We start from the raw sequence: 19,446 nt of genomic DNA, 5'->3' as shown, positions 1-19,446 counted from the left end.
AGATAGATACAATTCTGTTAGGATTTTATCTACAACAACCTAACTTGATCATTATCGATACAGCACACGAGCTGGTCCTAACAACCTATGGTTAGGCTATAGACTCGTTTAACATTCCCCCGCAATCTCAGCCGGTACAGAGGTTGAGATTGGAACGAAGTCGCTCGAGTGTCTGCTTGGTGAGAGGTTTAGTGAAGGCGTCGGCAACTTGATCTGCTGAAGAGACGAACCGAACGTCCAAAGCACCCATGGCAACCTTTTCTCGCACAAAATGAAAGTCCACCTCTATATGCTTTGTGCGTGCATAAAAAACTGGGTTCGCAGTGAGATACGTCTCCCCGAGATTGTCACATCATAGTACAGGAGGTCGAGGCTGAGCTACCTGCAGCTCCTTCAGCAGAGACTGTAACCATGTAGTTTCAGCGGTGCCATTCGCCAGCGCCTTGTATTCAGCTTCAGTCGAGGAACGAGACACCGTTGGTTGCTTTCTGGCGCTCCAAGATATAAGATTTTGCCTGAGGAAGACCGCAAAGCCACCCGTGGAACGACGATCGTCGCTGCAACCGGCCCAATCCGCGTCAGTGAACACACTCATGAGGACTGATGGTGAGCACCGAATGGATAAGCCGATGAATACTATTCCTCTAACAAAGCGAAGGATTCTTTTCACTGCTTCCCAATGTACATCAGTGGGACGTGACAAATACTGGCACACTTTGTTCACTGCAAACGACAGGTCTGGCCTTGTCAGTGTCAAGTATTGCAACGCGCCTACCGTGCTCTTGTACTTGAAGGCATCATTCTCATTCAGTGCTTGCCCAGACTCATGTGTGAGCTTCTCATGTGTACACATCGGCGTTGGAACTGGTCTGCAATTCGCCATGTTTGAGCGTTCCAGTAGATCGAGTGCATACTTCTCTGAACAAGGTTGATTCCCCCGGAATTGCGGATCACTTCAATGCCCAAGAAATAATTCAATGGACCAAGATCCTTAACAGGGAAGGTAGCAGAGAGCTGGCGAAGCAGGCATTCAACCGCCCTCGTGGAAGAGCCAACGATGACCATGTCGTCAACATACACCAGCATGTAAAGAGTGACACCATTTTCATGAAAGATGAACAACGAGGTGTCTGCTGCAGATGGCACAAAACCAAGTTGTTGAAGACGATCATGAAGCCGAGCATACCAAGCATGCGGTGACTGCTTCAACCCATACAACGCCTTCTGAAGCTTGCAAACATAGTTCGGATGGCTCGGATCTTGGAACCCCGGTGGCTGTTGCATGTATGCCTCCTCCTCAAGAATTCCATACAAAAATGTGTTGCTGATGTCCACTTGACGAAGCTGCTAGCCACGGGAAACAGCCAGGAAGAGCACCAAATGCACTGTAGCAGGCTTCACAACAGGAGAGAAAGTATCTGAATAATCGATGATGTACTGTTGAGTAAACCCACGAGCGACAAGGCGAGCCTTGAACTTGTCAAACGATCCATCAGATTTATGCTTGACTTTGAACACCCATTTGCACCCATTGATATTCTTGCCAGGCGGACGCGGAACCAATGTCCATGTGTGGTTGTGCTGGAGAGCAAAGTATTGGGCTCCCATGGCGGCGCGCCACTGGTGGTCGGCAAGCGCGTGTCGATAGGACCGTGGTTCAACATGAAAAGCGCGCCGCCGAGGATCGTAGCGCACAGTGCTGTCCGTCGGCACCAGCTTCTTGACGATGTTGTCGCGAAGCCGCATCTGCATGCGATGTGGAGCTGCAGGAGCACCAGCCACAGGCGTTGAACAGCCTGTAGCTCAGGAGACGCCATGGGAGTTGAGTCCTGTGTCGGCTCGTCAGCCGCATCCGGAGATGCAAGGGAGGCCGGACCAAAATCGAGGGAGCGACCAGAGGGCTCGGTTGGCGACGTATCGTCCTGACTCGACCCGCCTGCAGGTGACTGAAGTGGAGTGCATGGCGAGGCTGATCCAGTGGCGGACGTCCCTCGGCTGGGGAAGAAAATCATGTACGACCAGGTCGCACATGCACAAACGGGAGATCCACCTCTCCATGCGACACGTGGCATACCGAATCTCAAAGCATCGTTCATCGTTTCCAAGTTTCAGCCCACCTTCCACGAGCAGACAAAGCATCGTTCATCGTTTCCAAGTTTCAGCCCACCTTCCACGACCAGACAAACCATCGTCATCTCTACCCATCTTGCCGGCGACGGCACAGAATTTGGCACAACCCAACAACGGCAACGATTCGCCGGAGCAAGGAACACAAATGACAACCTGCCCATCGGATGTCCTCTGCGCACAACTCGCCGACGGGGAAAAGCATCAGGGGCGAAGCCGCGAGTTGCGCCGTCGCCGAGCATGGACGTTGCCGGCGGTGATGGAGCGCGCCGAGGTAGGAAGTTGCACCTGTCTTCGAGGAGCGCACCGGCGACGATGCGGTGAGCAGCCGAGGTGGATCACACCGGCGGCGGCTGGAGATGGACATCGAGTCTGATCTTTACAAATTGGGATTTGGCAAAGGAACTAATGGCTGCTTTGAGATTCGGTTTGCCACGTGTCGCATGGAGAGGTGGGTCTCCCGTTTGTGCATGTGCAACCTGGTCGTACATGATTTTCTTCCCTCGGCTGGCTGCAGGCGTTGCACGCGAGGGTGAAGACGAGACAAAGGGATCTGAACCTGCACAAGAATCAAGGCTAGACGAACCATCAGGAGGCAAAGGTTAAGTCATAATTCCGCATGTGGTCATTAGCAATAACTGGCTCGGAACGAGGAAAAATAGATGGTGGCGTGCGGAGGAGTGGTGGCGTGGGTGTTGTGCATGCAAAAGGAAAAACTTGCTCGTCGAAAACAACGTCACGATAAATGTAGATACGACCCGTCGAGCGATCTAAGCATTTATAGCCTTTGTGCATGAAGTTATACCCAAGAAATACACATTGGCGAGAACGGAATGCAAGCTTGTTATTGTTGTATGGACGCAAGTTTGGCCAGCATCCACGGCCGAAGGCACGGAGGAAAGTGTAATCAGGCTGTTCATTTAGGAGACGTTTGACTGGTGAAGAATTTTTCAGTGTACGAGTGGGCATGCGATTTATAAGATAACAGGCAGTCACAAATGCTTCGTCCCAGAATTTTACAGGGAGAAAAGAGTGTGCAAGGAGAGCAATGCCGGTTTCCACGATGTGGCGGTGCTTCCGTTCAGCGATGCCATTTTGTTGGGAAGTATGTGGACAAGTTACTCGATGGATGATTCCCTCACGATGGAAATATTTAGAGAGACGACGGTACTCGCCACCCCAATCGGTCTGGACTATTTTAATCTTGGTGTTTAACATGCGTTCAACGTGCTTCTGAAAAGTGTAGAAAATTTGCTCTACTTCAGATTTGCGTTTAAGAAGATATATCCAGGTGAAGCGACTATAATCATCAAGAAAACTCACATAATATTTAAAAACCCCAACCGAAGTGGTTGCTGGCCCCCATACATCAGAATGAATAAGTTTGAGAGGTGCATGGGTTACATGAGTAGAATCCCTAAAAGGCAACTGATGGACTTTAGCACGTTGACACGCACCACAGACACTAGATTCAACAAACGGTGCACAAGCAAATTCATTTAACCTAAGAACAGACTCGACGACACTTTTGCTGGGATGACCTAAGCATCGATGCCAAAGATCATGAGAAAGCTTCATGCTGGAGAGCGCTCGACGACTGGACACGGACAACCTGAGGCTTGGCACCGGGTAGAGACCGCCACGACATCTACCTTGAAGAAGAACTGCACTCGTTGCCCAGTCCTTAAGATAGAAACGATCAGGGTGAAATTCAGCAATAGCATCATTATCAGAGGTTAACTTGTGCACGGATAAAAAGATCTTTGCTAACATGTGGAACATGCAATATGTTGCGAAGATAGAGTGGGCGTGACGAGCCAGAAATAACAGATTGACCAATATGCGAAATAGACAAACCTGCACGATTGTCGACTTGCACTTGATCTTTGGCGTTGTAGCGCTCCTGGATGGTGAGCCTGTCGAGGTCGCGTATCAGATGATCGGTGGCACCCGAGTCCATGTACCAGCTCGGATACTGATACGTCTCCAACGTATCTATAATTTTTGATTGTTCCATGCTATTATATTATCAACCTTGGATGTTTTATATGCATTTATATGCTATTTTATATGATTTTTGGGGCTAACCTATTAACCTAGAGTCTAGTGTCAGTTTCTGTTTTTTTCCTTGTTTTTGAGTATCGCAGAAAAGGAAAACCAAGCGGAGTCCAATAGACCTGAAACTTGATGGAGCTTATTTTTGGACCAGAAAAAGCCCACGGAGCATCAGAGCTGGACCAGAAGAGTCCCGGGCTCCCCACGAGGGCGGGGGGCACGCCCACCCCCTGGGCGCGCCTCCCTGCCCCGTGGACAGCCCGGAGACCCCCCTGCCTTGTTCCCGACTCCAACACCTCTTATATAACCCAAAACTTCCAGAAAGAAACCTAGATCGGGAGTTCCGTCGCCAGAAGCCTCCGTAGCCACCGAAAACCAATCTATACCCGTTCCAGCACCCTGCCGGAGGGGGGAATCCCTCTCCGGTGGCCATCTTCATCATCCCGGCGCTCTCCATGATGATGAGGGAGTAGTTCACCCTCGGGGCTGAGGGTATGTACCAGTAGCTATGTGTTTGATCTCTCTCTCTCTCTCTCTCGTGTTCTTGAGGTGGTACGATCTTGATGTATTGCGAGCTTTGCTATTATAGTTGGATCTTATGATGTTTCTTCCCCTCTACTCTCTTGTGATGAATTGAGTTTTCCCTTTGAAGTTATCTTATCAGACCGAGTCTTTAAGGATTTGAGAACACTTGATGTATGTCTTGCATGTGCTTATCTGTGGTGACAATGGGATATCATGTGATCCACTTGATGTATGTTTTGGTGATCAACATGCGAGTTCCGTGACCTCGTAAACTTATGCATAGGGGTTGGCACACATTTTCATCTTGACTCTCCGGTAGAAACTTTGGGGCACTCTTTGAAGTTCTTTGTGTTGGTTGAATAGATGAATCTGAGATTGTGTGATGCATATCGTAAATCATACCCACGGATAATTGAGGTGACATTGGAGTATCTAGGTGACATTAGGGTTCTGGTTGATTTGCATCTTAAGTGTTATTTTACCACGAACTCTAGGGTTGTTTGTGACACTTATAGGCATAGCCCAACGGATTGATCGGAAAGAATAACTTTGAGGTGGTTTCGTACCCTACAATAATCTCTTCGTTTGTTCTCCGCTATTAGTGACTTTGGAGTGACTCTTTGTTGCATGTTGAGGGATAGTTATATGATCCAATTATGTTATTATTGTTGAGAGAACTTGCACTAGTGAAAGTATGAACCCTAGGCCTTGTTTCCTAGCATTGCAATACCGTTTGTGCTCACTTTTACCACTTGCTACCTTGCTGTTTTTATATTTTCAGATTACAAAAACCATTATCTACTATCCATATTGCACTTGTATCACCATCTCTTCGCCGAACTAGTGCGCCTATACAATTTACCATTGTATTAGGTGTGTTGGGGACACAAGAGACTCTTTGTTATTTGGCTGCACGCTTAAGAGAGACCATCTTCATCCTACGCCTCCCACAGATTGATAAACCTTAGGTCATCCACTTGAGGGAAATTTTCTACTGTCCTACAAACCTCTGCACTTGGAGGCTCAACAACGTCTACAAGAAGAAGGTTGTGTAGTAGACATCAAGCTCTTTTCTGGCGCCATTGCCGGGGAGGTTAGCGCTTGAAGGTATATCTTTAGATCTTGCAATCGAATCTTTTTGTTTCTTGTTTTATCACTAGTTTAGTCTATAAAAGAAAACTACAAAAAAATGGAATTAAGGTTGCCTCATATGCTTCATCTTTTTAATATCTTTCATGAAAATAAGGATTCCTATAATTGTTCCAAAGTGTTATAAGAAGAATGCATTAGCATGTTTGGCACTAAATCTTTGAATGATGAGCATGATTGCAATGTTATTAGTAGGAACTCTTTGAATATCCATAGTACTAATGATGATTGCACTAGTCATGATGAAAATGTCTCTTATAAGCATGTCAACTTTTGTGGAATACATAGAGCTTGCAAGCACACACCAAATAGGGAAGATAGATTTTGCAAGAGGCATAAGTATTTGGAAACTAAATGGTTGCAAGAAAGGCTAGATGATTGTGCTGAAAGATTTAATATTTATCACCATCCTTGTGAACTTTGCAATGAACATGGTCATTTAAAGCTCCAATGCTATTTGTTTCATGATCAAATCGTGTCCAAAAATTGTGATAACTTGATTACCCTTGAGCATCATAAAGAGCTTAGTATTCTTTTGGGGTATGAAGAAATGAAATGTATAACTGAGGGTATTCCAAAATTTAATGTTGATAGATTTCTTGATTTTGATCTAGAAGAAATTTTTATGTATTGTGCGGTGAATTGCATTGAAAATCCTTATACTGCCAATTACATAAAGTCAAGAAAACAAATAGAAGATGAAGAGAATACTAATGAAAGGGAAGAGACTTCCCAATATTCTCCTATTATTTCTTATGATGAATCAGGGAACAATGAGGAGCCTTCTATTCAACCAACCTCATTAATAAGGAGCTCCAAAAGGAGGGATAAACCCATACTTAATGTGAAGAAGAAAAAGAAAAGACGGAGAAGTAAAGGTAAAGAGGTATCCCTCCCAAATGATGTTGCTCCTATTACTCATTATGATGATGGTAATTGTTATACTATTGGTGCTACCCATACTATCAATGATGAGAGTGATTATGCTTATGATATGAAAAGGGCCAAGCTTGAGGATGCTATGTTTAATGAAGATGACATGTTTGAGAATGTATTTGCTGCAATTAATGTTTGTACCAAGCTTGGGGATGCTATGTTTAATGAAGATGATATTTTTAGTCTCCCAAGTTTTGATATGCAAATTTATTATGATGATAGCATGCCTCCTACTTATGATGATTATATTGATGAAAGTGGGTTTGGAAGAGTGTCAACTTTAGGAAGTAATGATCCCACTATTTTGGAGGATGTTGAATCTTATTTTGACAATTATGAAAGTGGATTTGGAGAGGTCATGACTTTATTTAGTAATGATTCCACTATCTTGGAAGAGGTTTCAATCGATTATGATGAGAACAAAGTTGCTACTTATGATAATTATTGTGATGATACTTATGCTATAAAAAGTAGTGATGATTATATTTATAAAACTTGTCATGATTATGATTACCCTTTTTCTGAACATTAATCTTTTAATGTGGAAACAATTTGTAGTATTCGAGTTTCTTATGATACTCCCACTATTCCGAATGAGAAGAATTTTGCTCATGTGGAGAGTAATAAAATTTCTATGCTTGTAGATCATGAAAAGAATACTTTAGGTGCTGGTTATATTGTTGAATTCATTCATGATGATACCAAAAATTACTATGAGGGAGGAACATATGCTTGTAGGAATTGCAATAATATCGAGTTTCCTCCCTATGTGCTTAAAGTTTTGAAGTTATGCTTGTTTTGCCCTCCTATGCTGGTTGATTATGGTTCCCACAAGTTGTTTGCTCACAAAATCCCTATGCATAGGAAGTGGGTTAGACTTAAATGTGCTAGTCATATTCTTCATGATGTTCTCTTTATGGTACAATTCTTATCTTTTATGTGAGCATAATTGAAATCATCATGCCTAGCTAGGGGAGTTAAACGATAGCGCTTGTTGGGAGGCAACCCAATTTTATTTATGTTCCTTGCTTTTTGCTCCTCTTTAGTAATAATAATTCATCTAGCCTCTATTTATATGTGGTTTTATGTTTTAATTAGTGTTTGTGCCAAGTAGAACCTTTGGGAAGACTTGGGTGAAGTCTTTGCGATCTTGCTGTAAAAAACAGAAACTTTTGCGCTCACGAGATTAGCTGCCATTTTTTACTAGAGAGTGTGATTAGGTTTATTCTTTTTTAAGATGATTAATAGACAAATTACTCAAGTTCAGAAATTTATTTTAGAATTTTTGGCGTTCCAGAAGTATATGTTTGATCCAAATTACTACAGATTGTTCTGTTTTTGACAGATTCTGTTTTCTATGTGTTGTTTGCTTATTTTGATGAATCTATGAGTAGTATCGGAGGGTATGAACCATAGATGAGTTGGAATACATTAGATATTACACCAATATGAATTTAGGATGAGTTCACAATAGTACCTAAGTGGTGATTTATTTTCTTATACTAACAGAGCTTACGAGTTTTCTGTTAAGTTTTGTGTTGTGAAGTTTTCAAGTTTTGGGTAAAGATTTGATGGAATATGGAATAAGGAGTGGCAAGAGCCTAAGCTTGGGGATACCCAAGGCACCCCAAGGTAATATTCAAGGATAACCAAGAGCCTAAGCTTGGGGATGCCCCGGAAGGCATCCCCTCTTTCGTCTTCGTTCATCGGTAACTTTACTTGGAGCTATATTTGTATTCACCACATGATATGTGTTTTGCTTGGAGCATTGTTTTATTTTGTTTTGTTTTTCTTGCTGTTTGAATAAAATACCAATATCTGAAATTCTTAGATGTTAGGGAGTCTTCACATAGTTGCATAATTATTCGACTACTCATTGAGCTTCACTTATATTTTTCGGAGTAGTTTGTCATTTGCTCTAGTGCTTCACTTATATCTTTTAGAGCATGGCGGTGGTTTTATTTTGAAGAAATAGATGAACTCTCGTGCTTAACTTATATTATTTTGAGAGTCTTTAGAACAGCATGGTAGTTTGCTTTGGTTATGAATCTAGTCCTAATATGATGGGCATCCAAGATGGGTATAATAAAAACTTTCATAAAAAGTGCATTGAATACTACGAGAAGTGATGACCCATAAGTATAGAGGATCTATCGTAGTCCTTTCGATAAGTAAGAGTGTCGAACCCAACGAGGAGCAGAAGGAAATGATAAGCGGTTTTCAGCAAGGTATTCTCTGCAAGCACTGAAATTATCGGTAACAGATAGTTTTGTGATAAGGTAATTGGTAACGAGTAGCAAGTAATAAAAGTAAATAAGGTGCAGCAAGATGGCTCAGTCCTTTTTGTAGCAAAGGACAAGCCTGGACAAACTCTTATATGTTGTAAAGCGCTCCCGAGGACACATGGGAATTATCGTCTAGCTAGTTTTCATCACGATCATATGATTCGCGTTAGGTACTTTGATAATCTAATATGTGGGTGGACCGGTGCTTGGGTACTGCCCTTACTTGGACAAGCATCCCACTTATGGTTAACCCCTATTGCAAGCATCCACAACTACAACAGAAGTATTAAGGTAAACCTAGCCATAGCATGAAACATATGGATCCAAATCAACCCCTTACGAAGCAACGCATAAACTAGGGTTTAAGCTTCTGTCACTCTAGCAACCCATCATCTACTTATTACTTCCCAATGCCTCCCTCTAGGCCCAAACAATGGTGAAGTGTCTGTAGTCGACGTTCACATGACACCACTAGAGGGATGACAACATACATCTCATCAAAATATCGAATGAATACCAAATTCACATGACTACTAGTAGCAAGACTTCTCCCATGTCCTCAGGAACAAACGTAACTACTCACAAAGCATATTCATGTTCATAATCAGAGGGGTACTAATATGCATAATGGATCTAAACATATGATCTTCCACCAAGTAAACCAACTAGCATCAACTACAAGGAGTAATCAACACTACTAGCAACCCACAGGTACCAATCTGAGGTTTGGATACAAAGATTGGATACAAGAGATGAATTAGGGTTTGAGATGAGATGGTGCTGGTGAAGATGTTGATGGAGATTGACCCCCTCCCGATGAGAGGATCGTTGGTGATGATGATGGTGATGATTTCCCCCTCTCGGAGGGAAGTTTCCCCGGCAGAACAGCTCCGCCAGAGCCCTAGATTGGTTTTGCCAAGGTTCCGCCTCGTGGCGGCGGAGTCTCATCTCGAAAGCTTGCTTCTGAACTTTTTCTCGACGAAAGACTCCATACAGCAGAAGATGGGCATCGGAGGGCCACCAGGGGGGCCCATGAGGGAGGCGGCGCGCCCAGGGGTAGGGTGCGCCCCCACCCTCATGGCCATGTTGTGCCCCCCTCTGGAACTTCTTGTGCTCAGTATTTTTTACATATTCTAGAAATAGCCCCCGTGCAGTTTTAGGACTTTTGTAGCTGTGTAGAATAGGTTTCTAATATTTGCTCCTTTTCCTGCCCAGAATTCCAACTGCCGGCATTCTCCCTCTTTATGTAAACCTTGTAAAATAAGAGAGAATGGGCATAAGTATTGTGACATAATGTGTAATAACATCCCATAATGCAATAAATATCGATATAAAAGCATGATGCAAAATGGACGTATCAAGAAGTTTGATACTTGATGATTGTTTTGAGATATGAACATGGTAATATTAGAGTCTTGCTAGTTGAGTAGTTGTGAATTTGAGAGATACTTGTGTTAAAGTTTGTGATTCCCGTAGCATGCACGTATGGTGAACCATTATGTGATGAAGTCGGAGCATGATTTTTTTATTGTCTTCCTTATGAGTGGCGGTCGGGGACAAGCGATGGTCTTTGCCTACCAATCTATCCCCCTACGAGCAGGAATTAAGTTTGGGGATGCTTGATACGTCTCCAATGTATCTATAATTTTTGATTGTTCCATGCTATTATATTATCAACCTTGGATGTTTTATATGCATTTATATGCTATTTTATATGATTTTTGGGGCTAACCCATTAACCTAGAGCCTAGTGTCATTTTCTTTTTTTCCTTGTTTTTGAGTATCGCAGAAAAGGAAAACCAAATGGAGTCCAATTGACCTGAAACTTGACGGATCTTATTTTTGGACCAGAAGAAGCCCACAGAGCATCGGAGATGGACTAGAAGAGTCCCGGGCTGCCCACGAGGGCGGGGGCGCGCCCACCCTCCTGGGCACGCCTCCCTGCCTCGTGGACAGCCCGGAAACCCCCTGCCTTGTTCCCGACTCCAACACCTCTTATATAACCCAAAACTTCCAGAAAGAAACCTAGATCGAGAGTTTCGCCGCCAGAAGCCTCAATAGCCACCGAAAACCAATCTAGACCCGTTCCGGCACCCTGCCGGAGGGGGGAATCCCTCTCCGGTGGCCATCTTCATCATCCCGGTGCTCTCCATGACGAGGAGGGAGTAGTTCACCCTCGGGGCTGAGGGTATGTACCAGTAGCTATGTGTTTGATCTCTCTCTCTCTCGTGTTCTTGAGGTGGTACGATCTTGATGTATCGCGAGCTTTGCTATTATAGTTGGATCTTATGATGTTTCTCCCCCTCTACTCTCTTGTGATGAATTGAGTTTTCCCTTTGAAGTTATCTTATCAGATTGAGTCTTTAAGGATTTGAGAACACTTGATATATGTCTTGCATGTGCTTATCTGTGGTGACAATGGGATATCACGTGATCCACTTGATGTATGTTTTGGTGATCAACTTGCGAGTTCCGTGACCTCGTGAACTTATGCATAGGGGTTGGCACACGTTTTCGTCTTGACTCTCCGGTAGAAACTTTGTGGCACTCTTTGAAGTTCTTTGTGTTGGTTGAATAGATGAATCTGAGATTGTGTGATGCATATCGTATAATCATACCCACGGATACTTGAGGTGACATTGGAGTATCTAGGTGACATTAGGGTTCTAGTTGATTTGCGTCTTAAGATGTTATTTTACTACGAACTCTAGGGTTGTTTGTGACACTTATAGGAATAGCCCAACGGATTAATCGGAAAGAATAACTTTGATGTGGTTTCGTACCCTACAATAATCTCTTCGTTTGTTCTCCGCTATTAGTGACTTTGGAGTGACTCTTTGTTGCATGTTGAGGGATAGTTATATGATCCAATTATGTTATTATTGTTGAGAGAACTTGGACTAGTGAAAGTATGAACCCTAGGCCTTGTTTCCTAGCATTGCAATACCGTTTGTGCTCACTTTTACCACTTGCTACCTTGCTGTTTTTATATCTTCAAATTAGAAAAACCATTATCTACTATCCATATTGCACTTGTATCACCATCTCTTCGCCGAACTAGTGCACCTATACAATTTACCATTGTATTGGGTGTGTTGGGGACACAAGAGACTCTTTGTTATTTGGCTGCACGCTTAAGAGAGACCATCTTCATCCTACGCCTCCCACGGATTGATAAACCTTAGGTCATCTACTTGAGGGAAATTTGCTACTGTCTTACAAACCTCTGCACTTGGAGGCCCAAAAACGTCTACAAGAAGAAGGTTGTGTAGTAGACATCAGATACTCGCCGCCGCCGGAGTGCACGGCGTTGTCGGAACGCTCACGGTTGTCTTCAGGCTGATAGGCATGGTTGAAGCGGTTCTTGCAGTGCAGAGCATCATGGCCAAACTTGGAACACACCTGACTCTTGATGTACTTGCCGCGACCACGCCCCTGGCCACGGCCACGGCCTTGACCACCTTGGCCTGCAACTTGACCTCCGTGGCCACCGCGCCCGCCATTGCACTGGCCATCAGAGTTGCGTGCTGCAGAGTTTGCGGAGGAGTGGAGCTCGCCCACGGATGCCTGCTGCTCCATGCAGAGCTCGGCGCTGGTGAGGAACGCGTAAAAGCTGCCAAGGCTGATCGGCTCCTCGCGAGCGGTGATGGAGGCCACTAGAGGTTCAAATTCAGACCCAAGACCGGCCAGCTTATAGCCGAGGATCTCGTCATCGCTAAGAGGCTTGCCAATGGACGCCATAGCATCAACAAAGCCCTTCATCTTGTTGAAGTATTCAGTAGCGGTGAGGTCCTTCTTCTTCAGGTTCGACAGCTGAAAACGCATCTGCATGAGACGTGCCTTGTTCTGCGAGGAGAACATGTCATGGAGGGCCGCCCAGACGGCGGCGGAGGTGGTCACGAGTGTCATCTGACCGAGCACATCCTCCATCATGGAGCCCAGCAGTGCAATGAGCACCAACTGGTCTTGCTGGTACCACTGAAGGAAGAGCGGGTTTGCCTCCTCCTTGGCATCGGCGCCGGTGCCGGTGGTGATGGTGTAGGACGGCGGCTGCACCGAGCCATCGACGTAGCCAAAGAGTTCATGGGAGTGGAGCGCCGGGACAACCTGCGTCTTCCAGAGGAGAAAGTTGTCCCTTGTGAGATGGACTGTGATGAGATTGCTGATCGAGGAGACCAAGACAGGAGCGGAGGAGGTAGCAGCGGTGGCGAGGACGCCGACGTTGGGAGAGGTGAGGGCACCGGAGGTGGAGTTGATGGCGGCAGGGCCTGACATGTGATACGTCTCCAACGTATCTATAATTTTTGATTGCTCCATGCTATTATATTATCTGTTTTGGATGTTAATGGGCTTTATTTTACACTTTTATATTATTTTTGGGACTAACCTATTAACCGGAGGCCCAGCCCAAATTGTTGTTTTTTGCCTATTTCAGCGGAAAGGAATATCAAACGGAGTCCAAAAAGAATGAAACCTTCGAAAGTGTTTTTTTGGAACAAACGTGATCCAGGGGACTTGGAGTGGACGTCAAGAAACAATCGAGGAGGCCACGAGGCAGGGGGCACGCCTACCCCCTGGGCGCGCCCTCCACCCTCGTGGGCCCCTCGTTGCTCCACCGACCTACTTCTTCCTCCTATATATATCTACATACCCCGCAAACATCCAGGAGCACCACGAAAACCTAATTCCACCGCCGCAACCTTATGTACCCAAGAGATCCCATCTTGGGGCCTTTTCCGGAGCTCCGACGGAGGGGGCATTGATCACGGAGGGCCTCTGCATCAACTCCATGGCCTCTCCGATGATGTGTGAGTAGTTTACTTCAGACCTTCGGGTCCATAGCTAGTAGCTAGATGGCTTCTTCTCTCTCTTTGGATCTCAATACAAAGTTCTCCTCGATTCTCTTGGAGATCTATTCGATGTAACTCTTTTTGCCATGTGTTTGTCGAGATCCAATGAATTGTGGGTTTATGATCAAATTTATCTATGAACAATATTTGAATCTTCTCTGAATTCTTTTATGTATGATTGGTTTTCTTTGCAAGTCTCTTCGAATTATCAGTTTGGTTTGGCCTACTAGATTGATCTTTCTTGAAATGGGAGAAGTGCTTAGCTTTGGGTTCAATCTTGCGGTGCTCGATCCCAGTGACAGAAAGGGAAACAACACATATTGTATTGTTGCCATCGAGGATAAAAAGATGGGGTTTATATCATATTGCATGAGTTTATCCCTCTACATCATGTCATCTTGCTTAAGGCGTTACTCTATTCTTATGAACTTAATACTCTAGATGCATGCTGGATAGCGGTTGATGTGTGGAGTAATAGTAGTAGATGCAGGCAGGAGTCGGTCTACTTGTCACAGACGTGATGCCTATATACATGATCATGCCTAGATATTCTCATAATTATTCGCTTCTCTATCAATTGCTCGATAGTAATTTGTTCACCCACCGTAATACTTATGCTATCTTGAGAGAAGCCACTAGTGAAACCTATGGCCCCCAGGTCTATTCTCCATCATACAAGTTTTTATTTTGCAATCTTTACTTTCAGTCTATATCATAAAAATACCAAAATATTTATCTTAGTATTATTATCTCTATCAGATCTCACTCTTGCAAGTGGCCGTGAAGGGATTGACAACCCCTTTATCGCGTTGGTTGCGAGGTTCTTATTTGTTTGTGTAGGTACGAGGTGACTCATGCGTGGTCTCCTACTGGATTGATACCTTAGTTCTCAAAAACTGAGGGAAATACTTATGCTGCTTTGCTACATCACCCTTTCCTTTTCAAGGGAAAACCAACGCAGTGCTCAAGAGGTAGCAAGAAGGATTTCTGGCGCCGTTGCCGGGGAGATCTACGCCAAGTCAAGACATACCAAGTACCCATCACAACTCTTATCCTTCGCATTACATTATTTTCCATTTGCCTCTCGTTTTCCTCTCCCCCACTTCACCCTTGCCGTTTTATTCGCCCTCTTTTCCTTTCGCCATCTCTTTCCGTTCGCCTTTTCTTCGCTTGTTTGCTTGTGTGTTGGATTACTTTCATGTCATGATGGCTCAAGATAATACTAAATGGTGTGACTTTGCCAATACCAACAATAATAATTTTATTAGCACTCCGATTGCTCCTCTTACCGATGTTGAATCTTCGAGATTAATACTGCTTTGCTCAATCTTGTCATTAAAGATCCGTTCTCTGGCCTTCCTAGTGAAGACGTCGCTATCCATCTAAACAACTTTGTTGATTTGTGTGACATGCAAAATAAGAAAGATGTGGATAATGATATTGTTAAACTTAAGCTATTTTCATTTTCGCTTAGAGATCGTGCTAAAGCTTGGTTTTTGTCTTTGCCTAAAAATAGTATTGATTCATGGAATAAGTGCAAAGATGTTTTTATCTCTAAGTATTTTCCTCCCGCTAAGATAATCTCTCTTAGAAACGATATTATGAATTTTAAGCAACTTGATCATGAACAAGTTGCACAATCTTGGGAGAAGATGAAATTAATGATACGTAATTGCCCTACACATGGTTTGAATTTATGGATGATTATACAAAAAATTTATGCCGGATTGAATTTTGCTTCTAGAAATCTTTTAGATTCGGCCGCGGGAGGTACTTCTATGGAAATCACTTTAGGAGAAGCTACCAAACTCCTAGATAATATTATGGTTAATTATTCTCAATGGCACACGGAAAGATCTACTAGTAAAAAGGTGCATGCAATTGAAGAGATTAATGTTTTAAGTGGAAAGATGGATGAACTTATGAAATTGTTTGCTAATAAGAGTGCTCCTACTGATCCTAATGATATGCCTTTGTCTACTTTGATTGAGAATAATAATGAATCTATGGATGTGAATTTTGTTGGTAGGAACAATTTTGGTAACACCGCGTATAGAGGTAATTTTAATCCTAGGCCGTTTCCTAGTAATTCCTCTAATAATTATGGTAATTCCTACAATAATTCCTATGGAAATTATAATAATATGCCCTCTGATTTTGAATCTAATATTAAAGAATTTATTAGTTCGCAAAAGAGTTTCAATGCTTTGATTGAAGAAAAATTGTCTAAGATTGTTGAATTGGCTAGGAACGTGGATAGAATTTCTCTTGATGTTGATTCTTTGAAACTTAGATCTATTCCAACTAAGCATGATATCAATGAGTCTCTCAAAGCCATGAGAATTTCCATTGATGAGTGCAAGGAAAGAACCGCTAGGATGCGTGCTAAAAAAGATTGCTTTGTGAAAGCGTGTTCTTCTAGTTTTCATGATAATAAAGATGAAGATCTAAAAGTGATTGATGTGTCCCCTATTAAATCCTTGTTTTTCAATATGAATCTTGATAATGATGGGACTGTAGATGAGTCAACTTTAGTTAGAAGGCGTCCCAATGATTCAGAGTTTTTAGATCTTGATGCAAAAATTGATAAAAATGGGATTGAAGAGGTCATTGGTGGCGGCCATCTGACCTCTACCCCTCCCTAATCTTTTCTTCTAGTCTGTTTTGTTACCTCTTGTTGTAGTTGTAACTTGCCTTTTGTACCCCAGAGCTTATCTTGTATTTATGGGGCCACACCTCCCCTGATCCAGGTGTTGTGTTAATTTAAAAGTCAGTAGGAGCCTCTCCTACTGTCAGTGAGCTTTCAAAAAAAAGAGGTCAAAACTTTAAATAGCAATGAACCCACTATCTTGGATTTCAAGGAATTTAATTATGATAATTGCTCTTTGATAGTTTTTATTTCCTTGATGCAATCCGTGCTAAATTCTCCTCATGCTTATAGTCAAAATAAAGCTTTTACTAAACATATCGTTGATGCTTTGATGCAATCTTATGAAGAAAAACTTGAGTTGGAAGTTTCTATCCCTAGAAAACTTTATGATGAGTGGGAACCTACAATTAACATTAAAATTAAAGATCATGAATGCTATGCTTTGTGTGATTTGGGTGCTAGTGTTTCCACGATCCCAAAAACTTTGTGTGATTTGCTAGGTTTCCGTGAATTTGATGATTGTTCTTTAAACTTGCACCTTGCGGATTCCACTATTAAGAAACCTATGGGAAAAAATAATGATGTTCTTATTGTTGCAAATAGGAATTATGTGCCCATAGATTTCATTGTTCTTGATATAGATTGCAATCCTTCATGTCCTATTATTCTTGGTAGACCCTTCCTTAGAAAGATTGGTGCAATTATTGATATGAAGGAAGGGAATATTAAATTCCAATTTCCGTTAAGGAAAGGCATGGAACACTTCCCTATAAATAAAATTAAATTACCATATGAATCTATTATGAGAGCCACTTATGGATTGCCTACCAAAGATGGCAATACCTAGATCTATCCTCGCTTTTATGCCTAGCTAGGGGCGTTAAACGATAGCGCTTGTTGGGAGGCAACCCAATTTTATTTTTATTCCTTGCTTTTTGTTCCTGTTTAGTAATAAATAATTTATCTATCCTCTTGTCGGTGTACTAGAGTAGGGGTACCCTAGTATCCCGAACTTGTGCACGGGCGGTTGCAGCATCCCGCGGCAAGGCTTGTCGGGTGACCGCCAAGGTCCTCCGTGGTTCCTTTGGAGCCATTCAAGGACAAAGTATCCAAGCCAAGGAGACAAGACCCCGGCAAGAGGAGCTTGCCGGGAAGGCCAACCAAGGCATCTCAAGACCCCGGCAAGAGGAGCTTGTCGGGAAGGCCAACCAAGGCATCTCAAGACCCCGACAAGAGGAGCTTGCCGGGAAGGCCAACCAAGGCATCTCAAGGAACTTGCCGCGACGCGCCACGCGTCACGGCAAGGCCCGGTGAGCGACAAGCTCCCGGACGCGACAAGACAACGATCGCGGCAAGGCGCTTGCCGCGGCAAGCCACCACTCTGTGCCCGCGCTCCAGCACATCCACCAACGTGTCGCTCTGGGACCCTTCCAGGCGTACGTGGCGGGAGGCTGTGCAGCCAGCAGTGCGCGGTGGCAAGCGGCGCTGACAAGATTGCCATCATGGCGAGCGGTGGCGTCCCTGACGGTCCCTTTTGCACTATTTAGGCGACGCAGACAGGCATTTAATGCCCTTGTCCCCTGCCGTCAGGGTTAGGTATGATACACTGTAGCAGGTAGCTGTACCAACCGCAACACCTTTCCATTTTTACCCTTGTCTACGTTGCCACCTGTCGGTGACCCCTTGAGCATATAAAAGGAGGCCCATGCGCAACGAAGGGAAAAAAAGAGAACACTCACGCTCAGTCTCGTTAGCTGCTGGGGTGTACTATAGCACTCCGCGCTCCCGAGCAAGAACTCAATACAAACCATAAAGCAGGAGTAGGGTTTTACGCATCCGTGCGGCCCGAACCTGGGTAAACTGCTCGTGTGCTTCGCCTCGATCCGCTCTTCGTGCGACCCTCGCCCCCACCGAACCGAAAGGGACTCGGTCCGCCGGTCCCATAGGTGCTCGTGGATTAGTCCCCCGGCATCTTTGGCGCGCCAGGTAGGGGGCGTCGAGGTTGTGTGAACCAGATCCGGCGTTCACGCGAGCTAGATCTTCATCATCTTCATCGACATGCCGCCGAAGAAGAAGGCTTCGGAGGCGGCTGCTCCGTCCGCGCCGAACCCACCACCGCCGGAGCAAACGGCTGATGGGGCAGACGCCGGCGGAAGAACGGGCGTCGACGAGGGAGCTCACGGTGCTGCCAGGTCCAAGGACAAGGCTGCGCTGCCCATCGGCGGCGTAGCCGGCTCCCACAACGACCGGGCGCACTCCAAGACCTCGGCATCCGTACATGCACCGCGCCCATCTCAGGAGGCGCGGGACCGGCAGCGTCATGGTACTCACGGTACCATGCGTTTGCTGGACCAAGATCGAGCTGGTGGATCTCGGAGTGCTCAAGACCAGCATGCACGCCAACATGCTGGCATGAGCGAGGCACGGTCGCCTGGACGGGATACTGCTCCTTCTAACATAGTTAGAAGTCCGAGCATATCCCGCTCCTCGCACCGTTCGCCACCGCCACCCGCCACTACAGCAGAAGCTTTGGCGCGAGCTCAACTGCTCCTGGACTACCCTCCAACGGCAGACAAGATCGACGACTGGAGGGCCACCATTCAGAGTCTCATCGGCTTCGCCAACGGCGACACTCAACGGCAGCCGAGCACGTCGCAGCCGCGGCAAGTCAGCCAGGCACGAGCCGGTGGCGACAAGACCGGTGGGGGTGCAACCACTGTGCACTCTCCGCCCCGAAGGCCAAGATCGCCGACTCGCCGGATCCACCTCAACAGCGACTCCACCGCGTCATCGGATCCACGAGCTCGTCGCGATCAGCGCCAAGTTCTTCACGAATGGCAGCAAGAAGACGCTCGTACTCGCATCGAGC

General features: G+C 44.8%; 1 protein-coding gene across 1 annotated transcript; it reads right to left on the bottom strand.

Moving 5' to 3' along the window:
- Positions 1–1,347: 1,347 nt before the first annotated feature.
- On the bottom strand, positions 1,348–13,352 carry LOC147965917 (uncharacterized). The gene is made up of 3 exons (XM_087530658.1): positions 12,404–13,352; positions 3,985–4,122; positions 1,348–1,763 (listed from the first exon to the last, which is right to left on the bottom strand). Exons 1-3 carry the CDS (start codon positions 13,350–13,352, stop codon positions 1,348–1,350), a joined length of 1,503 nt encoding a protein of 500 aa, XP_087386784.1.
- Positions 13,353–19,446: the final 6,094 nt, after the last annotated feature.

Source organism: Triticum urartu, chromosome 6A (genome assembly GCF_056163025.1).
Source record: "Triticum urartu cultivar PI428250 chromosome 6A, HENAU_Tu73, whole genome shotgun sequence".
In the NCBI taxonomy this organism is placed as follows: domain Eukaryota; kingdom Viridiplantae; phylum Streptophyta; class Magnoliopsida; order Poales; family Poaceae; genus Triticum; species Triticum urartu.
Note: the sequence above shows the minus strand (reverse complement) of the source record. Positions and strands in the feature narration are given on the sequence as shown.

Excerpts from the sequence above, each read along its gene's own strand:
- LOC147965917 (XM_087530658.1), bottom strand. The coding sequence starts at position 13,352 with ATGTCAGGCCCTGCCGCCATCAACTCCACCTCCGGTGCCCTCACCTCT. Across the intron at positions 4,123-12,403 it reads CTATCAGCCTGAAGACAACC|ATACGTTGGAGACGTATCAG; the intron begins GTGAGCGTTCCG and ends CAAAAATTATAG. Across the intron at positions 1,764-3,984 it reads GCAAGTCGACAATCGTGCAG|CTCCACATCGCATGCAGATG; the intron begins GTTTGTCTATTT and ends GTGCTCCTGCAG.